This window comes from Rhinoraja longicauda, chromosome 18, assembly GCF_053455715.1.
Source record: "Rhinoraja longicauda isolate Sanriku21f chromosome 18, sRhiLon1.1, whole genome shotgun sequence".
NCBI classification, from domain to species: domain Eukaryota; kingdom Metazoa; phylum Chordata; class Chondrichthyes; order Rajiformes; family Arhynchobatidae; genus Rhinoraja; species Rhinoraja longicauda.
The window spans coordinates 2,967,468-2,985,883 of record NC_135970.1 but is presented as its reverse complement, the minus strand read 5'-3'; the positions used below and the strand labels follow the sequence as shown (position 1 = coordinate 2,985,883).

Below are 18,416 nucleotides of genomic sequence, written 5' to 3'. Positions count from 1 at the left end.
ATGTTTGGTTCAGTTCCTATATATTGATTTTTACAACAAACCTGTGATTTCAGAAGCAGAGAGGTCCGAGCTCCTGCTTGACTTTGTGGTCACTAATTGAAGAGACCAAGAAATAGCTTTTTAATAAAACTTTAATTCACTCCATGATTTGGGTAAAGGATGCTTTCCTGAAATTGCATGAGCTCAGTTTTGAGAAAATGGTTCATTTCCAGCAAGGAAGACTTAGACAAAGATATTTTTACATATTAAGAGAATCGCACTTTTTACATATTAAGAGAAACGCAATGATAGTGAATGGGGGCTGAGGGGAAATCTCATGCACATTCTTCTTGAATTGAAAAGTATTACTGAAGGTCTGAATGGTTCATTATGCCCAAGATAGATACAAAACACTGGATTAACTCAGCGGGTCAGGCAGCATCTGTGGAGAACATGGATAGGTGACGTTTCACAGGGTGCTGGAGTAACTCAGTGGGTCAGGCAGCATCTGTGGAGAACATGGATAGGTGACGTTTCACAGGGTGCTGGAGTAACTCAGCGGGACGGGCAGCATCTCTGGAGAAAAGGAATAGGTGACGTTTCGGGTCGAGACCCTTCTTCAGACTGAGAGTCATGGGAAAGGAAACAAGAGATATAGACGGTGATGTAGAGAGATATAGAAAAAATGAATTAAAGATATGCAAAAAAGTAACGATGATAAAGGAAACAGGCTATTAGGTGTTTGCTAGGTGACAGTGGGGACCTTGGAGTGACAAAGAGAGAGGGGATCATATCATCATATCATATATATACAGCCAGAAACAGGCCTTTTCGGCCCACCAAGTCCGTGCCGCCCAGCGATCCCCGTACACTAACACTATCCTACACCCACTAGGGACAATTTTTACATTTACCCAGCCAATTAACCTACATGCAAGGTATACTTGAAGTTAGTGAAATTAATATTCATACCATTGGGCTGTAAGCTGCCCAAATGAAAGATGAGGTGCTGTTCCTCCAATTTGCGTTTGGCCTCACTCTGACACCAAGGACAGAAAGGTCAGTTTGGGAATAGGAAGGGGAATTAAAGTGTTTGGCAACCGGGAGATCAGGTAGGTCCAGGCGGACTGAGCGACTCTTTATGCCTCCTTGTGTTCTGAAGAGTTCTGTCCTTGCCTTGTGAAAGCAGTTGTTACATTAAAGAAATGCTTCAGTTAGAAACGTTCAGCGTGTGGAGAGATTAAAATATTAATGCACAAATTATAATCTTGAGATGGCCAATCTTTATAACTGATTTGGTATGTTTAAACTGATGTTTTTGAAATAAATTAAAAATCTAAAACTGAGGATCCTGTTGTTCTGAAGTTTCAAGGACACTGACTGAGTTTCACCTGGAGCGTTGGTGTATATATTAGCTGCTCCCTGCTTTGAGGACCAAAAGGTATAAATTCTCATCCCTGTTGGGATTTCTTAGAGCACTTACTGTATGGTACGGAAATATATTATCCACACCAGTAATTTCCTGAAATCTCTTAAAAGATTTAACATTTGCAGCCAAAAGCTTAACATGTGTAACCTAATGTTCATAAATTATTGAAGAAATGCTCGATTTTTTGATCTAGTACCTCTGCTTATTGTTATTTTGTTATATAGCAGCATCGATCTATAAAACCTACTGTGTTCAACCTATACAAAGGCACAGGTTCCTTTCAGTAGATGTTAGATTGCCATCACTCTATATATTCATTAACTACATATATTGTACCACTGATCCAAGAGGCATAATTGGATTGTACTGAGGATTTATTCATGACAGGCAGTATTCTTAATTTGATGAGCAATGTTTATAGTAAACACAGAGGGTGGTGGGTGCATGGAGCAAGCTGCCAGAGGAGGTAGTTGAGGCTGGGACTATCCAAACGTTTAAGAAACAGACAGGTACATGGATAGGACAGGTTTGGAGGGATATGGGCCAAATGTGGGCAGGTGGGACAAGTGTAGCTGGGAACAGTCTAAGAATAAAGGGGAGGCAATTTAAAACTGAGGTAAGAAAAAACTTTTTCACCCAGAGAGTTGTGAATTTATGGAATTCTCTGCCACAGAGGGCAGTGGAGGCCAAATCACTGGATGAATTTAAAAGAGAGTTAGATGGAGTTCAAGGGGCTAGCGGAATCAAGGGATATGGGGAGAAGGCAGGCACGGGTTATTGATTGTGGATGATCAGCCATGATCACAATGAATGGCGGTGCTGGCTCGAAGGGCCAAATGGCCTCCTCCTGCACCTATTTTCTATGTTTCTATGTTGGCCGGTGTGGGCAAGTTGGGCCAAAGGGCCTGTATCCACAATATCACTCTAAACACCACGCTCTTACTATGCTCTTAAGTATATCAAATAAGAACTATTTGGTTCCCAAATGTACTTTTCCCTCTTAAAATATGTCACGATGCTCTAGCTGTGTAAGTGTTCATCAACATTCTCTTTAAAAGCGGACAGATGGACTCTTGGAAATTGAGCACACTTTTAGAATTAGTTTAAGCTTTAATTTTGCTTCTTTTTACCTTATTGCCGTAATTCATAGGTCTGGTAGTTTTACACGTAAAGAGAATATTATTCCCACATCAATAGGATATCTTGTACTTTGCAGACAACATGGCCTGTGTAAAGATGCTCAGGAAAATAGAATTGAGCAGCGAGACTGTGCGAAAGGGAGGCATATTTATTATCCCGTTAACATCTCATTAACACGTTTCCTTGATTTATTGGCATGTTCTTTCTTGGAAATGTAATTACTGGTGACTTGGATGATAACCCGAAATGCATTTAATTCTTCACTCAGGTTGTAATCATTTTCATTAAAATGTATTATGGAAATATTTCTATTAATTAGCAGAGCATATCAAAGTAGACTTTTGAAGTTCTTAGCTTGTAAACTTAAACTATTTCAACATTCATGAATATTAACTTTCATGGAGTTATTTGTTCAGGTTACTGGCAGTGTCTCTTTCGAGCTTGTGTGTCTTTCTCCAGTGTTTCAGATTCAAATCGGATATTGGGCCCTGGTGAGACCGCACCTGGAGTACTGTGTGCAGTTTTGGTCTCCAAATTTGAGGAAGGATATTCTTGCTATTGAGGGCGTGCAGCGTAGGTTTACTAGGTTAATTCCCGGAATGGCGGGACTGTCATATGTTGAAAGACTGGAGCGACTAGGCTTGTATACACTGGAATTTAGAAGGATGAGAGGAGATCTTATCGAAACGTATAAGATTATTAAGGGGTTGGACACGTTAGAGTAGGAAACATGTTCCCAATGTTGGGGGAGTCCAGAACAAGGGGCCACAGTTTAAGAATAAGGGGTAGGCCATTTAGAACTGAGATGAGGAAAAGCTTTTTCAGTCAGAGAGTTGTGAATCTGTGGAATTCTCTGCCTCAGAAGGCAGTGGAGGCCAATTCTCTGAATGCATTCAAGAGAGAGCTAGATGGAGATCTTAAGGATAGCGGAGTCAGGGGGTATGGGGAGAAGGCAGGAACGGGATACTGATTGAGAATGATCAGCCATGATCACATTGAATGGCGGTGCTGGCTCGAAGGGCCGAATGGCCTCCTCCTGCACCTATTGTCTATTGTCTATTGTCTATTTTGAGAAGCATACTTCACAAATATTATAATAAATATTTGAAAGAAATATTTCAAACAAATTGAGAAACATATTTCAAAAAATATGTTGGTTGCAGTCAACCAGAGAGCAGTGCTGAACTACTATCTACCTCTTTGATGACCCTCGGACTCTTCTTGGTCGGACTTTGCTGACTTTACCTTGCACTAAACATGTTTCTCTTATCATGTATCTATACACTGTAAATGGCACGATTGTAATCATGTATTGTTTTCCCGCTGACTGGTTAGCACGCAACAAAAGCTTTTCACTGTACACGTGACAATAGACTAAACTGAAAACTGAAACTGAAAAACCTGAAGCAGGACTATGGACTTAAAAAGTCCACTCCTCATCCACCCAATACTGATGTTGATTCAGTCTGAAGAAGATTCTCGACCCGAAATGTCACCCATTCCTTCTCTCCAGAGATGCTGCCGGTCCCGCTGAGACTCCAGCTTTATGTGTCGTTCTTCGGTTTAAACCAGCATCTGTACAGAGTGATACGTACAAACCTTGTCTATATGTACAAACCTTGTCTGTACGGAGTTTGTACGTTCTCCCCATGACCTGCGTGGGTTTTCTCCGAGATCTTCTGTTTCCTCCCACATTCCAAAGACGTACAGGTTTGTAGGTTAATTGGCTGGGTAAATGTAAAAATTGTCCTCAGTGGGTGTAGGATAGTGTTAGTGTGCGGGGGTCGCTGGGCGGCGCGGACCCGGTGGGCCGAAGGGCCTGTTTCCGCGCTGTATCTCCAAACTAAACTAAACTAAAATCTGTAGTTCCTTCTTACACACTGATGTTGATTAGTTTGGTCTCTCTTTCAAATATATAACAAGACGCATTACCTGGATTTCCACAAGGGCATGGAATCCACCCATGATTAGCTGGAGAAACTAACGTTGAATGATCTTCTTTAACCACAATTTGTGGGGATTTCCCTCATAAATCAAGAGAGTGGAGAGTGTTCATTTGTCACTTACTGACATCTGAATTATGAAATTCTTACTTGCTGCAACTCATCAGGCTGGTAAATATGATAACACACAGACAATCAATATAAAATAAGCAAAAATGCAATATATTAATAACAGTAACACTGGGAACCATTGTCGTACAAAAAACGTAAGTCCGCTGTGCAACCAAAGACACAGTCCATGGAAGATCATAGATGCTCGGGTTAGTGCTGTACAGTGTTCAAGACTCCAATGGTTGCTGGGAAGAAGCTGTTCTTGAACCTGGCGGTCACGGTTCCCAGGCTTCTATACCTTAGTCCCGGTGGTAGCAGCGAGATGAGAGTGTGGCCAAGGTTGTGTGGCTGCCTTTATGAGGCAACGCTTATGGCAGATCCCTTCGATAACAATGTCCTGACAGATTAGATCGATTTGTGACTGAATTAGTTTTTTGCCCTGTGAACTCTGGCAAAAGACCATGTAATTGTGTGAAGCAACATAGAAACGAACGCTTTATTCCTGTGGAACAAAATCTGGTGGTGATTTAATAGGTTTGGTTCATGGTCCTAAGTAAAAGATAATTGTATTTATAGATCCCTCCAGTCCGCGATCCTGTTTAATGTATACTTCCAAATTCAGGGACAGTTTCTTCTCAGCTGTTATCAGGCAACTGAACCATCCTATCACCAACAAGAGAACGGTCCTGAGCGACCATCTACCTCATTGGAGGCCCTCGGACTATCTTTAATCAGACTTTATTAGACTTTACCATGCATTAACCATTATTCCCTTTATCATGTATCTACACACCGTGGATGGCTTGATTGTAATCATGTATCGTCTTTCCGCTGACTCGTTAGCACGCAACAAAAGCTTTTCACTGTGCCTCGGTAATAAACTAAACTAAACTAAATTGATTGCTAGTTGTGTTAACCAAACAGAACAGCAATCTGTGAAGATGTGAAGATGAAGATGAAGCTGCATTTAGAATATTGTGTTCAGTTCTGGGCACCGTGTTATAGAAAAGATGTCAAGCTGGAAAGGCTACAGAGAAGATTTACGAGGATGTTGCCAGGCCTAAAGGGTGCGAGCTACAGGGAAAGGTTGAGTAGGCTGGGACTTTATTTCTTGAAGCGCAGGAGGATGTGGGGTGATCTTGTAGAGGTGTATAAAATCATGAGATGAATAGATCGTGTAGATGCACAGAGTCTCTTGCCCAGAGCAGGGGAATCGAGGACCAGAGGGCATAGGTTTAAGGTGAAGGGGAAATTATTTAATAGGAAACTGAGGGGTAACTTTTTCACACAAAGGGTGGTGGGTGTATGGAACAAGCTGCCAGAGGAGGTGGTTGAGGCTGGGACTATCCCATCGTTTAAGAAACAGTTGGACAGGTACATGGATAGGACAGGTTTGGAGAGATATGGACCAAACACCGGAAGGTGGGACAATGGACAATAGACAATAGGTGCAGGAGGAGGCCATTCGGCCCTTCGAGCCAGCACCGCCATTCAATGTGATCATGGCTGATCATTCTCAATCAGTACCCCGTTCCTGCCTTCTCCCCATACCCCCTGACTCCGCTATCTTTAAGAGTTCTATCTAGCTCTCTCTTGAATGCATTCAGAGAATTGGCCTCCACTGCCTTCTGAGGCAGAGAATTCCACAGATTCACAACTCTCTGACTGAAAAAGGTTTTCCTCATCTAGGTTCTAAATGGCCTACCCCTTATTCTTAAATTGTGGCCCCTTGTTCTGGACTCCCCCAACATTGGGAACATGTTTCCTGCCTCTAACGTGTCCAACCCCTTAATAATCTTATATGTTTCGATAAGATCTCCTCTCATCCTTCTAAATTCCAGTGTATACAAGCCTAGTCGCTCCAGTCTTTCAACATATGAGAGTCCCGCCATTCCGGGAATTAACCTAGTAAACCTACGCTGCACGCCCTCAATAGCAAGAATTAGTGTAGCTGGGACATGTTGGCCGGTGAGGGCACATCGTGTTTCCACACTGTATCAGTCTGTGACTCTGAGACTCTATGTTTCACAGTGTCTGAATGTTTTAGTGTAGACTCTAAGACTCTATGACTCTGAGACTCTATGTTTCACTGTGTCTGAATGTTTTCTCTCTGTTTCAGGAAGGAGGGGTCGCAGTGCTCTTCAAACTGTGCAGGCAAGAGGCTCCTTGTTATTTACATACCCTTGCCCTGAGAGCACTGGCATCAATATGTGTTGTGGAAGAAGGCATCCGTGAGCTGGAAAAGGTAGGCTGTGGAATTCATATCAATGTGAGCAGCCTTTGTTCTGAACCTTGAAGAGAGTGAGCGACCTTGCTCTCAACATCAGAAGAAAATCAAGTCAATGCAATTGCTGTAATTAAGTGAATTCAATTCTGCTCATATTTGAACCTGTTCATTATATTGCAACTACACCTTGAGAGTCCTGATTTGAATAATATTCACTGCATTTGGAGCTTCTGAATGTGACAATTAGATGTTGTGTCACCAGCACTAGACAGGTAATTATTACCAAACAAAAAGAGGTAACTGAGCAAAAGGGTGTTTTGTAAAATATTTGCAACAGCTCCAAAAAATGTATTTCAATTCATTTTGGTTTTTTATCATCTCACACTGGAATCATGAAGAAATGGTGGCACGGTGGCACAGCTGCCTCACAGTGCCAGAGACCCGGGCTTGATCCCGACCTTGGGTGCTGTGTGTGTGGAGTTTGCATGTTCTCCCTGTGACTGGATGACTTTCCCCCGGGTGCTCCGGTTCCCTCTCACGTCCCTTGGATGTGCAGGTTTGTGGGTTAATTGTCCCTCTGTAAACTGCCCCTAGTGTAAGGGCAGTGGATGAGAAAGTGGGATAACATGGAACTAGGGTGAACGGGGGATCGATAGTCAGCATGGACTAGGTGGGCTGAAGGGCCTGTTTACAAGCTGATTCTCTACACTAAATGAATAGAAATCACTCTCCGACTGTCCCTCAAAAGGCTCTGAGGAGTATGCGGCAGAAAATTATAATAAAGGGCACATAGTGCTGGAGTAACTCAGCATCTTAGGCAGCTTCGCTGGAGAACATGGATGATCATAATGTTCCCTCCACCTAGGTGAGTGGAGAGTTCACTGTTATTAATATTTATAACAGTCCACATGTATGTAATGGCATGGTCTTCACTGGTCAGAGATTCATCCTAAAATTGCCCGCAAAGTTCCTTCTTCAGTGGAGCAGATGCTAACAGAGGATACAACTACTGAAGTCAATAAGTCAATCTGTTAGCAGATGCTAACAGAGGATACAACTACTGAAGTCAATAAGTTCATAAGTTTTTGGAGCAGAATTAGGCCATTCAGCCCATCAAACCTACCCTGCCATTCAATCATGCCCGATCTATCTCACCCTCTTCACTCCATTCTCCCGCCTTCCCCCCACAACCCCTGACATCCGTACCAATCAAGAATTTATCTATCTCCGCCTTAAAAATATCCATTGACTTGGCCTCCATAGCATTGTATGGCAATGTATTTCACAGATTTACCACCGTGTGCAGTCTGCTGAAATGGCTAGTTTTATTTGGAGCAATTGTACATTGGAACTTGCATTGCATGTTTAAAAAAAAATCCATGTTCATAAGTGTAAGAAAATAACTGCAGATGCTGGTACAAATCGAAGGTATTTATTTCACAAAATGCTGGAGTAACTTAGTGGGTCAGGCAGCATCTCGGGAGAGAAGGAATGGGTGACGTTTCAGGTCGAGACCCTTCTTCAGACTGAAGAAGGGTCTCGACCCGAAACGTCACCCATTCCTTCTCTCCTGAGATGCTGCCTGACCTGCTGAGTTACTCCAGCATTTTGTGAAATAAATACCTTCCATGTTCATCAGTGATAGGAGCAGAATTAGGCCATTCGGCCCATCAAGTCTACTCATTCAATCATGGCTGATCTATCTCTCCCATCGAACCCCATTCTCTTGCCTTCTCCCCATAACCCCTGACACCTGTACAAATCAAGAATCTATCTATCCCTGCCTTAAATATATCCACTGACTTGACCTCCACAGCTGTCTGTGGCAATGAATTCCACAGATTCACCATCCAAATCCACAATGTTGGCGATCATATTCTTAATTGTGGAGCCTGTTTTTTTCAGGCCAGTTAGTTGTTTGCATTTATACTTTCCAAGTAGCGTCTCGCTAAAATTGAAATTGAAGTTAGATTTGGTGGGGAGATGAATGGGATCTTCTCATTAAGAGTGGTGAGTGCTGGGGCAGCAGGCTCCTGGGATGCCGTGTGTGCCGGGAATCCGCCCGGAAGACTTGGCGGCTGGAAGACAGAAGGCCCGGCGGGGAGAGGCTCGGAGAGCTGAGGAGGAGGAAGCCGCTGGCGACGACGGACGCGAGGAGTGGGCCAGTAAGAGAGGAACTAGGGTATTGCCTCCAGCGCCTTCAAGGTTGACTGCACGAGGTGCCCCCGGAACACAGAGGCAGTTGGGTGAGGAGAGGAGAGGGATGTCTGTCGGCGGGTCGAGCCAGTGAAGGACGATGGAGGAGGCCCTGCCCCAGCCTGGGGCTTACCTGGATCGGGAGCTAGGGTTGCCAACTGTCCCGTATTAGCCGGGACATCATGTATTTTGGGCTAAATTGATTTGTCACGTGCCGGACCGCCCTTGTCCCGTATTAGGCCTGGGGGGCGCTGTAGGCCCGGACACTATAGGCCCCCGACGCTATAGGCCTGGACACTGTGGGCCCGGACAGTGTAGGCCCGGACAGTGTAGGTCTGGAGGCCCGGGCGCCATCTAATGAAGGTTGCATAGCAACCCGCCTCCTGGCCCTGGGGGTCGCCATTGGTGGAGCGGGAGCATATGGCCGATGGGTGGGTGAGGTCACGTGGGGCACGGAGCGGTGATGTCACCTTTTGTCCCTTATTTGGGAGTGAGGAAGTTGGCAACCCTATCGGGAGCCGCTCCAGTACATCCAGCGCCTGGACTTTTTTGGCGACTCGTGCATGTGTGATCTACGCAGTGTGCGCGTGGGTGACAGTAAGGCATGATGGATTGATACCTGGGATACATTGCCTGGGAGAGCGGGTGGGAGCTGGGTCACTGCGGTCACTGCAGCAGTCCCGAGGTGAATGCTTGAATTGCCCATGTGTGCAGGGCAAGGTCCCAATGTTGGGCAACGGGCTCAATGCTGAACTAGGCCCGGTGGTCACTGTAACTAAATCAAGTGAATAATATTACCCTCACGGTCATCCGACCTCGCCTCCACCTTTATGTTTTTGGGGCGGCACGGTGGTGCAGTGGTAGAGTTGCTGCCTTACAGCGCCAGAGACCAGGGTTCGATCCTGACTACAGGTGCTGTCTGTACGGACTTTGTACGTTCTCCTTGTGATTTACGTGGGTTTCCTCTAGGTGCTCCAGTTTCCCGCCACATCCCAAAGACTTAGGCTAATTGGCTTTAGTAAAATATTGTAAATTGTCCCTAGACTGTGGGATAGAGCTAGTAGATCATTGGTCAGCACAGACTCGGTGGACCGAAGGGCCTGTTTCCACGCTGTATCTCTAAAGTCCAAAGTCTAGATTGTTCTTAATTTGATTTCCACTGTTTCAGGCTCACTGTCCATTGATTTCTAAGTCAAAGAGCAAAAGATAAAGAATTAGTCCCTCAGGACTCTACTGTCAAGTGGCAGTCAAACTGTTTTCAAAGTTAGAATCCTGGGCAGTTTTAATTAACTGTGGAGGAGGTCGTCAGCATTAAAGGACGGTGGATGCATAAGATGTTTGAGCGACTGGCTATTCCAGCAGCCTGCCATCATTGCATTGTTTCAAAGCTACCGAGCTGTGCACTTTAGTTGCCTAAATGTCTCGGCCAGCAACCTTTCTTTGCTTAGCAAATGTGCAATTTAAGTTACTATAGCAACCAATTTCCCTCTGGTTGTTCAAATGTCTAAACAAGAAATGTCAATGAGTTTTAGAACTTATGAACTGAAAGTATGGCATTAAATCAATTCTGATTGAAATACAGGAGCAACATGCCTTGCTTCTGCTGTGATGGTTGGAATGGGTATAGCTACTGATACCGCTAAAGGTTAAAAAATAGACTTTCAAATATCTAAGAATTTTTAATATCACCGATAGATTGCAAACGTTTAAAAAATAAAGTTTATTAATTAAATTAGGTGGTCAGGTACGTAATCGGCTTAAATGGTTTATAGAATGATGATGGAATTCTCTGCCAGTTCATTGGCTATATTTAAGAGGGAGTTAGATGTGGCCCTTGTGGCTAAAGGGATCAGGGGGTATGGAGAGAAGGCAGGTACAGGATACTGAGTTGGATGATCAGCCATGATCATATTATCATATCATATCATATATATACAGCCGGAAACAGGCCTTTTCGGCCCTCCAAGTCCGTGCCGCCCAGCGATCCCCGTACATTAACACTATCCTACACCCACTAGGGACAATTTTTACATTTACCCAGCCAATTAACCTACATATATTGAATGGTGGTGCAGCTCGAAGGGCCGAATGGCCTACTCCTGTACCTACTTTCTATGTTTCTATGATTAGTTAGTTTAGTTTAGTTTAGTTTATAGTCACGTGTACAGTGAAAAGCTTTTGTAATGTGCTAACCAGACTATACACAATTACAATCGAGCCGTCCACAGTGTACACAGATACACAATAAAGGGAACGACGCTCAGTGCAAGGTAAAGTCTGATTAAAGATAGTCTGAGGGTCTCCAATGAGGTGAATGGTTCATCAATATCATAGATACCAACAGCAAGGAACACCTTGTTGCACCTTTTTGTTTACAACTTGCCCTGGGTACTTATGAAGGGACAGCCAGTAATGGTGTGGTAAGGGTGTGTGAGACATTCAGACCGATTAATTGTCAGACACACAATGAAGTTCCTTGTTCAGATGAAGCTCACAAAGTAAACAGTATTTACAAGGATACAGGGCTACAGGGAGAAGTTGGGCAGGCCAGGACTATTCCTTGGAGTGTAGGAAGATGAGGGGTGATCCTATAAAGGTGAGGGGAATAGTTAAGGTGAATGCACAGTCTTTTATGCAGAGTAGGGGAATCAAGAACCAGAGGGCATAGGTTTAAGGTGAGAGGGGAAAGATTTAAAAGGAACCTGAGGGGCTAATTATTCACACAGAGGGTGGTGGATATATAGAACGAGCTGCCAGAGGAGGTAGTCGAGGCAGGTATTATAATAATATTTAAGACATTTGGACAGCTACATGGATATACACGGATCAGCTAAAACATTATGACCTGATGAACCAAAACATTATGACCACCTGCCTAATATGCTGTTGGTCCTCCGTGTGCAGCCCCATACGCAGCAGGGTGCGATGCACTGTGTATTGTGACACATTCCTCCCGTGATCACCATTACAATTTTCTGTGACTTGTGCCACAGTCGACCTTCTGTCGGTTCGGACCAGACGGGAGACCCTTCGTTGTCCTTGTGCATCGATGAGCCTTGGGCGCCCAACACCCTGTCGCCAGTTTGTGGTTTGTCCCTCCTCGGACCACTGTCGGTAGGTACTCACCACTGCTGACCGGGAGCACCCCACAAGCCTTGCCGTTTCAGAGATGCTCTGACCCAGTCATCTGGCCATAACAATTTGGCCCTTGTCAAAGTCGCTCAGGTCTTTACTCCTGCCCATTTCTCCTGCATCCAACACATCAACTTCAAGAACTGACTGTTCACTTGCTGCCTAAAATATCCCACCCCTTGACAGGTGCCATTGTAACAAGATAATCAATGTTATTCCCTTTGCCTGTCAGTGGTCATAATGTTTTGGCTGTACGGTGCATAAGATTTTAAAGGATGTGGGTCATACGTGGGCAGGTGGAACTAGTGTTGATGAGGCACCTTGGTTGCCATGGGTAACTTGGCCCGGAAGGCCTGTTTCTGTGCTGTATGACTATGCACTAATGATAAATACAACAATAATGTAGGTATATTCACAAAATGCTGGAGTAACTCAGCAGGTCAGGCAGCATCTCGGGAGAGAAGGAATGGGTGACGTTTCGGGTCGAGACCCTTCTTCAACTGTAGGTATGTAGGTTAATTGGCTGGGTAAATGTAAAAATTGTCCCTAGTGGGTGTAGGATAGTGTTAATGTACGGGGATCGCTGGGCGGCATGGACTTGGTGGGCCGAAAAGGCCTGTTTCCGGCTGTATATATATGATATGATATGATATGATATGATAATAAGTGTATGATGAGTGCAAAACAACAGAATGGTGCAAGATTGCTGCGCAATCTGAAGTATTTTGCTTCACCATTGGACAGCCTTGATGAGTTGGGCTGAGGGGCGTGTTTCTGTGCTGTATGACTCGAAGATCAAGCTGATGTTTCACATGGATAAAGATTTCATTGGTATGCCTGAGATAATAGACAATAGACGATAGACAATAGGTGCAGGAGTAGGCCATTCGGGCCTTTGAGCTAGCACCGCCATTCACTGTGATCATGGCTGATCATCCACAATCAGTGCCCTGTTCCTGCCTTCTCCCCATACCCCCTGACTCCGCTATCTTTAAGAGCTCTATCTAACTCTCTCTTGTAAGCATCCAGAGGATCGGCCTCCACTGCCTTTTGAGTTAGATCAATAGTCCGGTTGATTAGTACGGGTATCAAAGGTTATGGGGAGAAGACTGGAGAATGGGGTTAGGAGGGAGAGGTAGTCCAGCCATCATTGAATGGCTGTGTAGACTTGATGGGCCGAATGACCCAATTCTGCTCCTATCACTTATGACCTCGTGACCTTAATATTGTACAGATAGCACACGGTATTTCTGAAGAAACAATGTAGGTTTAGATCTGAGTTCAAAGCCTTTGACTGGGTCTGTTCAACCTCGATGAGTTACTAGTGAGGGAGCTGGGATAGATGGGAAGGAAGCAGAGTTTGCCCAAGGGATCACAGACGATGGGTTCAGCTTGTATGGTGTTGAACTGGGTGAGATTGCAGCTCATCTATAACCCATGCCCAACGCAAGAGGCGTAGCTGCTAGTACACCTGCTTCTGTGTTCAGAGATACAGCGCGGAAACAGGCCCTTTCGGCCCACCGGGTCCGCGCCGACCAGCGATCCCCGCACAATAACACTATCCTATACCCACAAGGGACAATTTTTACACTTACCAAGCCAATTAACCTACATACCTGTACGCCTTTGGAGTGTGGGAGGAAAAAAAAGATCTTGGAGAAAACCCACGCAGGTCACGGGGAGAACGTACAAACTCCGTACAGGCAGCACCCGTAGTCAGGATTGAACCTGGGTCTCCGGCGCTGCATTCGCTGTAAAGCAGCAACTCTACCGCTGCGCCACCGTGCCGCCCTAACAAAAAAAGCTTTGTGTCAAAAGCTTTGAACTTGAAATCTCATCCTTGGAACTTGCGTACAAAAATTGAGTCTGAAAGAGTGTTTCGACCCGAAACATCACCTATTCCTTTTCTCCAGAGTGGCTGCCTTACACGCTGAGTTACTCCAGCGTTTTGTGTCTATCTTCTATGTGTGACTCTGCGACTGTACTCAAAGTTAAACGAACCAGATGTGGTAATTGCTCACAGATTGAGGCTAATTTGGTTTTTCTTTCACACTCCGATCAGATAATTGATCTGGATCATTTATCTTAATCCCAACACCCCTCAGCGCTGCAATTCCAAGATCTTGTTATCTGTGGTTTAGTGTTGTACCGTAGAATCTGCAGTGACTAGAAGCTCTAATATGAGTACCTTGGAACAAGATGAAGAGCTGTGTGAGTGTGCAGGTGCAAATACTTTTATTAATATGCAAACTCATGAAGAGGGAAACAAAAAGGGCGGCATGGTGGCGCAGTGGTATAGCTGCTGCCTTGCAGCTCCAGAGACCCGGGTTCAATCCTGACTACAGGTGCTGTCAGTACGGAGTTTGCACGTTCTCCCCGTGACTTGCGTGGGTTTTCTCCCACACTCCAAAGACGAACAAAAATGCACCAAGGCACATTCCTTGTATATGCACATACTTGGCCAATAAACTTATTCATTCATTCATTCATTCATTCATTCATTCATTCATTCATTCATTCATTCATTCATTTGTAGGCTAATTTTACTTGGTATGATTGTAAGTTGTCCCCAGTGTGTATAGGATAGTGTTAATGTGCGGGGATCACTGGTCGGCGTGGACTCGGAGGGCTGAAGGGCCTGTTTTTGCACTGTATCTCTAAACTAAACTAAACTAAACTAAACTAAACTAAACTAAACTAAACTAAACTAAACTAAACTAAACACATTTAAAAGGAAGTATAATGTGTTAATTAGTTTGCCGAAATTTGAGTTTGTGCTGTATTTGAACCAGTTCTTGCTTGTACAAATCACTTACCTAATGCAGGATAAAGCTTGCCTTTTATTTATTGATTTAAAATCTGCTGCCCTCCACTATAATTGCAGTCACTGGAGTGGGTCACACATATTTCGAGCGTCACTCCGGGGGCTTTGTGGGTCATGGTTTGCGAGACAAACTCTGATTGCTCACTGACAAAGAAATAGAATCTTGTTCAAAACAGAAATAGTATATTTCTCACAAAGAGTCAGGATCCATTTTTTTTCCTTTTCATTCAAATGCTAGTTGTTAGAATGATTAAGTAATATTCTTTTTGAGGTTCTTAAATCTGATTTACTGGATATTTCGTCTAGACATAGGCTCCGGCAATTAATTTGCAGTGAACTTGTTGATTTAACTACTGTAAGAATCCACTTGCTTCATTTGCCAACAGTATTCACTGAAAGGATTCTGTAAATATAGACCAATAGGTACAAGGATAATGATCAAAATACAAAGTGCTGGAGGAACTCAGCAGGTCAGGCAGCATCTCAGGAGAGAAGAAATGGGTGACGTTTCAGTCTGAAGAAGGGTCTCGACCTGAAACGTCACCCATTCCTTCTCTCCTGAGATGTTGCCTGACCTGCTGAGTTACTCCAACACTTTGTGAATAAATACCTTCGATTTGTACCAGCATCTGCAGTTATTTTCAGATCGGGACCCTTTTTCAAACTGATGGAGTTGGGCAGGGAAAGCTGGAAAGGAGAGGTGGGGGCCAAACAAAGTCTGGCGAGTGATAGGTGGATACAGGGGAGGGGGCGAGGGATGGGGACGGGGGGGGGGGTGGAGGGTGGGGGGCTGGTTGGCAGATGGGTGGATAAAGACCAGAGATGAAAAGAAGACAAGGAGATAAGGAGAGGATGTGAAGCAGATGAAGGGATATAGTTGTCGGAAGTAACTGCAGATGCTGGTCCAGACTGAAGATAGACACAAAAAGCTGGAATGACAGCAGGACAGGCAGCATCTTTGGAGAGAAGGTTGGTTCAGGCGGGCTGAGCAAAGGTGTTCAGCGAAACGATCGCCCAGTCTACGTTTGGTCTCGCCGATGTATAAGAGTCCGCATCTTGAACGACGGATACGGTAGATGAGGTTGGAGGAGGTGCAAGTGAACCTCTGCCTAACCTGAAAGGACTGTTGGGGTCAAGGGAGGAGGTATAGGGACAGGTGCTGCATCTTCTGTGGTTGCAGGAGAAGATACCTGGGGATGGGGGTGGTTTGGGTGGGAAGGGATGAGTTAACCAGGGAGATGCAGAGGGAACGTTCTCTGTGGAAGGCAGATAGGGGTGGAGATGGGAAGATGTGGCTCGTGGTGGGATCCCGTTGGAGGTGGTGGAAATGTCAGAGGATTATGTGTTGATGCGACGGCTGATGGGGTGGAAGGTGAGGACTAGGGGAGCTCTGCCTCTGTTGTGACTTGGGGGAGGGGGAGCAAGGGCGGAGCTGCGGGGTACCGAGGAGACACGAGTGAGGGCCTCATCTATGATGGAAGAGGGGAACCCCCGTTCCCTAAAGAATGAGGACATCTCAGATGTTCTAGTGTGGAACACCTCATCTTGGGCGCAGATGCGGCGTAGACGGAGGAATTGGGAGTAGGGGATAGAGTCTTTGCAGGAAGCAGGGTGGGAAGAAGTGTAGTCGGGATAGTTGTGGGAGTCAGTGGGTTTGTAACAGATGTCACTCAATAGTCTATCTCCTTTGATGGAGACTGTGAGATCATGAAAGGGGAGGGAGGTGTCGGAGATGGTCCAAGTAAATTTGAGTGCAGGATGGAAATTGGTGGTGAAGTGGATGAAGTCCATGAGTTCTGCATGGGTGCAGGAGGCAATCATCAATATAACAGAGATAAAGTTCGGGGATGGGGCCAGTGTACGCCTGGAACAGGGATTGTTCAACGTACCCTACAAAGAGGCAGGCATAGCTGGGGCCCATGTGGGTGCCCAGAGCTACACCTTGGACTTGGAGGAAGTTAGAAGAATCAAAGGAGAAGTTGTTGAGGGTGAGGACCAGCTCCGCTGGGCGGAGTAGAGTGTTAGTAGAGGGAAAATGGATGGTGTAGAGTGGAGGTGGAGGTGTAGTGTGGCTGAATGATGAGGGAGTGGGGGCTCGGAAAGCGGAAGCCATTAAAGGTATGAAGGGCATGTGGGGTATCTTGGACATAGGTCGGGAGAGATTGGACTGGGGGGATAGGATGGAGTGGATGTATGTGGAAATCTCAGTGGGACAGGAGCAGGCAGAAACAATGGGTCTGCCAGGGCAGTTGTGTTTGTGGATTTTGGGGAGAAGGTAAAACCAGGCTGTGTGTGGCTGGGAGACGATAAGGTCGGAGGATGCGGAAGGCAGAAAGTCGGAAGTGATAAAATCAGTTCTAAATCACTGATAAAAAAGATGTAGTTGGATGGAAATGGATCACTTACTTGCAGGCAGAGGGGATTAATTGAACTTGGCATTATTTAAGAGTAAATTGGATAGGTATATGGATGGGAGGGGATTGGAGGGTTAAGGTCTGAGAGCAGGTAGATAAGACTAGGTCAGAGAAAGTGGTCGGCGTGGACTGGTAGGGCCGAACGGGCCTGTTTCCGTGCTGTAATTGTTATATGGTTATATGTTGGGCATGGATATTGTGGGCTGAAGGGCCTGTTCCTGTGCTGTACTGTTCCTTGTTCTGTCGGGCTGGTGGTGGAAGGGCTGGTGAGTTATTAGACTCGTGGAAAGTACTCCAGTCATTTACACAGTGCAATAATCCTGCTTATCTGACTGACCCAACCTTTGTCATCTTTTAATTGCCAAGATTCCAAGCACTGGGAAACAATCTGCAGTTGGTTCAAAGTAGCAGGGTTAAAAGCAAGGTGTACAGCTTCCTGAAAGCAGTGGGAGCCCAGAACCAGGGGCCACAGTTTACGAAGAAGGGGTAGGCCATTTAGAGCGGAGATGGGGAAAAACCTTTTCAGTCAGAGAGTTGTGAATCTGTGGAATTCTCTGCCTCAGAAGGCAGTGGAGGCCAGTTCTCTGAATGCATTCAAGAGAGAGCTAGATAGAGCTCTTAAGGATAGCGGAGTCAGGGGGTATGGGGAGAAGGCAGGAACGGGGTACTGATTGAGAATGATCAGCCATGATCACATTGAATGGTGGTGCTGGCTCGAAGGGCTGAATGGCCTACTCCTGCACCTATTGTCTATTGTCTATTGTTTTTAATCTTCTCATGAGGTGTGAGCTTCACTGGAGAGCCAACATATCGATTGTGTTGAAACAGTGCGGAATAGTTGGCATCTTGTGAAATCCACCTCCAGCTTCTGCTGATGTCTTTTCAATGTTGATATAGTAGCTGCCTCAACTAGCGCTCCTGGTACCTTGTCCCATACGCCCCCCACCAGGTAAATGGGTGATACAGCTTGTCAGCTTTCCTCTTGACACTAGATTGTATTCCACAACTGTGGAATTCATTG

The 18,416-nt window shown here is 45.2% G+C and overlaps 1 protein-coding gene across 1 annotated transcript in view; it reads left to right on the top strand.

Annotated features, from left to right (window-relative positions):
- Positions 1-18,416, top strand: part of insc (INSC spindle orientation adaptor protein) — a 150,976-nt gene that overhangs the window by 62,438 nt on the left and 70,122 nt on the right. The window contains 1 exon segment of the mRNA XM_078414706.1: positions 6,722-6,847. Coding sequence (XP_078270832.1) covers positions 6,722-6,847 — 126 coding nt within the window.